This window comes from Monodon monoceros, unplaced genomic scaffold, assembly GCF_005190385.1.
Source record: "Monodon monoceros isolate NGI ecotype Baffin Bay Population unplaced genomic scaffold, NGI_Narwhal_1 Super_Scaffold_4, whole genome shotgun sequence".
NCBI lineage: Eukaryota > Metazoa > Chordata > Mammalia > Artiodactyla > Monodontidae > Monodon > Monodon monoceros.
Window position 1 is genome coordinate 80,489,503 of NW_021703781.1, and position 6,807 is coordinate 80,496,309.

A 6,807-nucleotide genomic window follows, 5' to 3' on the forward strand; every position below is an offset into this window, starting at 1 on the left:
GACATGGCCACAGGGCGACCTTCCCCCAGAGGGTGGCTGACCAGCAGCTCCTGTCAGCTTCCTGGCAGTCCACTCAGTTGAGCTGTGCCCTCTCTGGCTGTGTCTGGGCCTCTGCGCTGGTGGGGAAGCTTGTCTGAGCCGGGGCAGGGGGTGTGGATGGCCGCTCCTGCCTCTGCTGTTCCCATGTCCTTCAGACCTGTCTCTACTCACAGCCCTCATCACCCCAGTTCCCTTCCTGTTCAGTTCCTCCCTTCACATTACAAGGGGATTTCTATCTCCTGATGGACCCTGTCTGATCTGCCAGTGGCATATGCATCTCAGAGCCCATCCCTGCAGTGCTGATGGCCGCAGACGCCCAGCCCCACCGGGTGATGGTCTGAATCTGAGCCATAGCTCCGGAACCCACAGAGGTCACTGGCATAGAAGGTAACCAGTTAACAATACGGACATTAAGACCAGGGCGTACCCCAATAAAGAGAGAATCCCTCCTTGCCCACTTCCCTCCTAATATGTGTGGCAAAAAGTGTTCTTTTTTTGAGAACTGACTGATGAGAAAAAGGGTGGGTGTGGAGGAGGTGCCACTGTGAGCTGGGGACAAAGACAGCATATCCAATAGTGACTCCATAAACCTGAAATCTATAGACAGATGTTCAATAACTTACAGAATGCAATTAATTAGCTGGAGTTCTATCAAGTATGGTTCCACCCGGAACTCGTAATTTGAAAAGCAAGATTTCTATTTGAGTAGTACTTTCACAGCCCTTACGTGCAATCGTAAATATTTTTATGAATCTTTCCAAATAGAGCATCTTTAGCTGAGACACAGTTTTGTTGCCTAAGATTGTGCTGGAAGTCTAAGCCACAAAAATACACTGGTTTAAAATATTTATTCATTCAAAAAAATTTTAATTTTTTATACAAAGATGGTGAGAAAAATCTCATGCAAACTCTGGGCATACAAGAAAAATAACTTAAATATTAATAGGATGATTTTGTACAAAATAACTCTTTTTTAAGTAGAACCTCCCACAGAAAGCACAGCCCCCTTCTCCAGGCCCGATGTCCCCGGAGGGGGCTGGGGCGATCGCCCTTTGACCTGTAGGTGGTCCACGGTCCATGTGTCCAACGGTCACAGGTGTCACTATGATGACGAACAGCCTATACACTACTACTCCGAAAACTAGACCCAGGGACCCGAGCCGGGACGTCCCAACACCACAGAACTCCTGAAGGATGGAAGGAACTCATGAAGATTTTCAGAAAAGTTTCAGATAATCAGCTCGACTCATGAAAACACCTTGAGATGGTGTCTGTTTCTGCTGAGGTACAAACCTGCAGCAGATTTAGAATCTGTCTATATTACAAGTAATTTGCATAATTAAAGCAATGAAGGGAGCAACATATCATGGCAATTAGAAATGCATCAAACTCGGAAAGTTGTACCAAAGAGAGCTTCAATATGAAACAATAACCCTCTGAGAACGAAGCCCACGGCCCCTGGGGCTCCCGACCTGGCTGCGTGGGCGCCCGTCCGCCGAGCCTCCGCCACGCCCAGCCTGATGGCATCTGCACGCACTCATCTCATTTTCCGTAGCCTGAGTCTGTTTTCCTTGTCCCGTTTCTTGAGAATAAGGATGAACTGGTTGAAAAAATGCTCCTGGTCCTTCCGTTTTTGGACAAGTCGAAACCTCTGATCCCGGCCGTGCTTCTCAGCAAACTCCTTGAATGTGGTCCTGAAAGACCAAAAGCATCCTGTGACCCCTTCCTGGAGAAGAGCGGGTCCTGGTGCTCTGAGTACCTCCTGCCCGAGCTCAGGGTGGCGAGCTCCCTCTTCCAGACCTGGGAGCAGGACCTTGGCAGGAGGACGGGCAGAAGAAACAGCGCTGGGCCTCCGACACCACCTGCCTGCTCCCTTCACTGGCTGCTATTCCCCAATCGGCCCGGCAGGGGCCTGAGCCACGTAACTCACACACTTGCCCATCTCTGCATCCAACCGGCCCGTGGGCATGAGCCTGGCCTCACCTGCCTCCTGGGCCTGGTGTCACTCCGAGCTTCTCACTCCCCGCCCCCGTCACCACTCCGGCCACACAGGTGTTCTGTCCACTACTCTCACTGTGCTCCAACTTGCCGTGGTCTTTGCCCATGCTGTTCCCTCTGCCTGGCACACCCTTCCCTCATTTCTTCACTCACCATGTAAAGCCCTCTCCTCATTAGATGTCAGGACCAGCCTGTCTTCCTCAGGGAAACTCGTCCTATCTACGGGTCAGAGAACTGGGTATCATCTTGATGAGCCTCAACTGTGCAATGTTACTCGCCTCTCCCTGCTCGAGTAGAAGTGTGTTACCTGCTTTGTTTTCTATGTAGCATCTCAAATGTCTAAGCCCAGTGACCGGCGTGTGCTCAGCACCCAAATACTGACTGAATCCATGATTGCCAGGCCAGGGAGTCCCCTGTAAGAAACTCAGTGGCACCATCCAGGCCAGGCCAGAGCGGGTGGGGCAGCTCAAAGGGCAGAAGGAGTGGACGTGGCTTTGCAGTTTGCCAGCAGCGGCTCCCCATGGCTTCCTCTTCTCCCAGGCCGGAGCTTGAAGCCGGTGGTTGGGGCGGCTCCAGGCGGTGGGGCGGGGGCGGGAGGGGAGAGCGGAGGAGCCGGTTCCGGCAGACGCTTCCGCCTGCCTTCTGCTTGCAGAGAGCTAGGCTGGAGCTGCAGGAGGGGCCCTGGGTGAGCAGAAACGTGCTCGCCCTGTGCCGGGGGAGGCCCCTTGCTCCTCCTATTTCTCTTTGTGGAGAAATGTATATTCCATTGCAGACATTTAATTGTTGCATTAAATTATTATAACTTAATGGTTCTTTCTTTATACGTGAATAACAAGATTATACTGACATGGCTGTTAGGAGACAAGATGAATAATTAGTAGACCCATCCTCACTGCTGTCACTAAACGATGAGTCTCATTCCTTCCTCACCAAGCACTGCTCTCCTCCCTGCACACCCCGGGATTCCGCGTGCCAGACACTTCCCGAGGAGAGAAAACTCTTCTCTCCGGTTTTCAACTTTCTCTGTTCGTTCTTTCCTTCTTTTCCTCCCTCCCTCCCTCCCTCCCTCCCTTCCTTCCATGATTTCACAATTGCCATGAGGTGTGACTAACACACACTTATTTGGGCTTCCATCACTGACCTTCTTGGGAAAAGTAAGATGCTGAGAGACACAGGGGGCTTGTTATTTTGGTCGCGTGTCTAGGGGGAGCCTGAGCATCTTCAATCAGGGGCTGGGCGGAGTCCCTTCTAGAGAGGTCCTATTCTGGGCACCTCTAAATAGAAGTATCCCTGAAAAGAAAAAAGAAAACTCCAACCCTTTAGCCGTGCCCAAGGGGACAGCCTGGTTTACTGCTGATCCTGGTGGACTGTCCAGTGAGCCTGGGGTAGTCCTCTGAGTCACCTGCACTGCGTCTCCCTTTCCCCTGGGGACGTGGCCACCCGCAGTTGAAGGAGGTGGCCGCTGTGGCCAGAGCACCAGTCCGCCAGCCCACGGGGAGGTCCCCGGAGGCTCCTCTCCCCTCTCCAAGACCCCGAGAGCTGGGCAGGGCTGGGATCTGGCCCTGGACTATCCCCACGGCTAGGATCAGAGCCAGGATGACTGGAGGTGGGGCTGAGGGTACTCAGGACACCTGCACTGAGCCCGCTGGCGACCAGTGGACGCCTGTGAAATGGCGGGAAGAGGATGTAAAGAAGACCTGAAGAGGGTTTTGAAATGTCGCAGAATTAGCTATGTTTGAAATAAAAACTAGTTTTATAATTATAAAAGTAATACATGCCCAGTGTACATTTCTAACAAATAGCAGGCAATTAAATCTAATTTCAAAGAAGAGTAACTTCATTTCTACCACTGATTTTCCTTCTCCGTGTGTGTAATCGTTTTCGTAATTGCTGAATACATTCTGAATATTTCTCCTTTGCCTTCATAACATATTCATGGGAGGGGGACTAGGTTGGCTCTTGTTAACATTTTACCAATGGATGGACACAGACAGCACCAGTGGTAATGATGGGAGCTCTCCAGGATCTGCCATGAAGCCCCACACACCATCCTCCTAGTGGCCTGGGTGGCAGGGCAGCTACACCCCCTCAGATCAAGACACCTGAGCTGTGAAGGTCCAGTGCCTGACCCGGCAGCGGGGGCCAAGGATGGGCAGGGCTGCTGTGCACTGAGGCTGGGGCTCTAGATCCAACTCTCCCCTTCCCACCCAGGGTCACCAGCTGGGGGGACAGAGCAAAGCCACGGCTAGAACCCAGAGTTCTCATAGAAAATCACAATTTACAAATCGTTAGGCCCACATTTACTTTCCGAGGTTAGCATTTGGTGATGGGGATAATTCATGCGAATTTTTTTCCCATTCAGAAAGTATCTATCCTTTAAATAGTCGAAGAAGTTTTCTGAGGCCTATGTAACCAACACTGAATTATATTATCCAATTATTGGCCAATGAATTAACCAATTATTGATCAAAATGTAGATGCCTACATCTGCATGGAAGGCAAACATCAATTAATGTTCATTTAAATATGATTTATTTATGCATTATTAAAAATGCATGATGGCAGCCTTATTATTAAAAATCATAATGTGTAAATGTCCATTTAAAAATCAGGTCCCAATTTAAAATAAAAATACATCAAAATCAACCATTTTTCACTCATAAAAGTTATACTTGTATAATTAAGTAGTTCTTGTGCATTAATTTTTAAATGTCAATTAAAGTTAATTTTAAAGTCGAGTTCAGCTTATGTATTCTTCTCGTTTCTAACATCGTTTTCATATTAGTTTGTTGTATCTCATGGGAGTAATGCCTGATTATCTTAGGTGAGGTTGACAGCCAAGTTCACTCGGGCCCTTTGCTGGTGTGGAGCGTCTTCACTTCACATGCTGGACAGCTGCCCAGGCGTGTGGAAACCAGGGGCTGGTGGGGTTTATTTTGCTGTTGCTGTGTATCGTTTATTTTGCATTTGTACTCCTCCATCATTAGATCAGGGGAATTAGGCCCCATCTCACGAGGGCTGACCTATTGATGAGTTATTGTGGCCTTGGAGTCAGGGCTGCTGACCTGTGGAAAACCACCACGTAAGGTGGACAGAGCTGCTGGGGTGCCTTTGGTTAGCAAGCAGGGCTGGGAGGTTTGTTCACGGCTGGCACAGGGGAGAAGGGCTTCCCACTCCAAAATTACACGTTTGATGTCTATGGAACATAGGTCACATGATTTAACCCAAACTGACTTTAAAAGACCCCTTACAAAATTTGGTAAATTCCCAGCCCCAGAAATCGCCTGGCCTTAACTCACTTTCCATACCTGGGTGAGACTTTAGATTCCTCTAGAAGTTTTTTGAATTCTTCTTTGGCCAGCAGCAATTTGCTTTTCTTTTCCTTGTATTCTTCTTTTATTCTTGTCTTGACAAACTGTTCAAATATCTTAAGACACACACAAAACAGAACTATTACGAGAATGCGTATCGGAAATGAACTCCTGCGCTTCAAACACCACACAAAACACAGCAAGAATCTGAGATAAGCCTGTCTTTTTCACAGTTGCTGGAGCTACAAACCAGAGCCTTTAACCTGGCCTCTCCGTGAAAACAAGTGTCTGGACAATTACACCTGCTCTCCCACGAGGCCAGTGCGCTTCTCCACGTCCAGACACCATCTGGGGGCCAAACGCTGAATTAGCCTGCTTGGAAATCCTGGGTATGAGTGGGCGGCCCTCTCTAGAGGTGTGGCGGGAGCAGTGGACAGTTTGGAAATCCCAGCTCCAGTGCTCCGATATTTCTTGTTTTGGAACCTCTTGAGCACCACTTACCTGCGCGCACTGTCTCACCGACTTTCACATCCTGGCCAGCGGTACCATGACACGTGAGAGTCTGTACTTTGTTCTAGTAATCCCTGTGGCAATGTAACTGGCATTTGAGTCTCCAAAATGACTTTGAACTTGTGAAAAGAAAGTCAACCCAGCATCTCTGGTTTCCCACACTCTAGTCTTCAAGAAGACCCACTTGTGAACAAGGGTCTGGTTCCCCAGGGGCTCCTGTGGGCAAGGTGAGCCTCTCCTTGGTGTCATGGAAACACCCAGTGAGGAGACCCGACCACCAGGCACTGTACTCCCTCTCCCCAGCTCGATGAGAGCGGGCTTTGAAGGCTACCTCCACAGGAAAACCAGACCCTTAGCCCACAGGATATGGATATTGTCTGGTAGGCAAATCCATTCAAGACCCTGGGAAGGTTTCTCTTGGGTACTGGCAGCCGACATGACAAAATGCCACCAAGGAATCACCCTTTGCAGTAGACCATAGAGTGAGCCTCCCTGGCTTGGATTAAGACCGCTCATTGTTCTAATATCAGAAAATTGTCATCTGTAGACTAAAGCCAAAGGGAGGTGGAGACAGCTGTTTCATTCCCAAAGCTCTCCAAGCCTCGAAAACGTTGAAAGGAGAATAAACTGGAGAAAATTTAGATGTGTGTACGAACGCAGATAAGAAGATCAACAAAAAGCCCACATCTGATCCTATGAGGCCAATGAATAGCAATTCTGTACCAACCCAATCGGTGGCCACTGCAGATACTGGACTCTGACAAAGAGCTCAGGGAATCTCCCGCCCTCCTGCCGAGGACATGGAACCAGGCAGTGGCGACTTGGCCGAAACCCCATCACTCCCCTGCAGAACGGGTGTCCCGGCTCTGCCTGATGGTTTCAGATTCCATTTCAGTCACGGCCAGCCTTTACAGGAGTATAAATACAGCCTTTACAGGAGTATAAATAC

At 49.3% G+C, this 6,807-nt stretch overlaps 1 protein-coding gene across 1 annotated transcript in view; it reads right to left on the reverse strand.

Annotated features, from left to right (window-relative positions):
- Positions 1-1,436: 1,436 nt before the first annotated feature.
- Positions 1,437-6,807, reverse strand: part of TCERG1L (transcription elongation regulator 1 like) — a 203,472-nt gene continuing 198,101 nt past the window's right edge. The window contains exons 11-12 of the mRNA XM_029201199.1: positions 5,346-5,464; positions 1,437-1,733 (exon numbers count right to left, since the gene is read on the reverse strand). Coding sequence (XP_029057032.1) covers positions 1,577-1,733; positions 5,346-5,464 — 276 coding nt within the window. The 3' untranslated portion in view covers positions 1,437-1,576. The remainder of the gene's footprint in view (positions 1,734-5,345; positions 5,465-6,807) is intronic.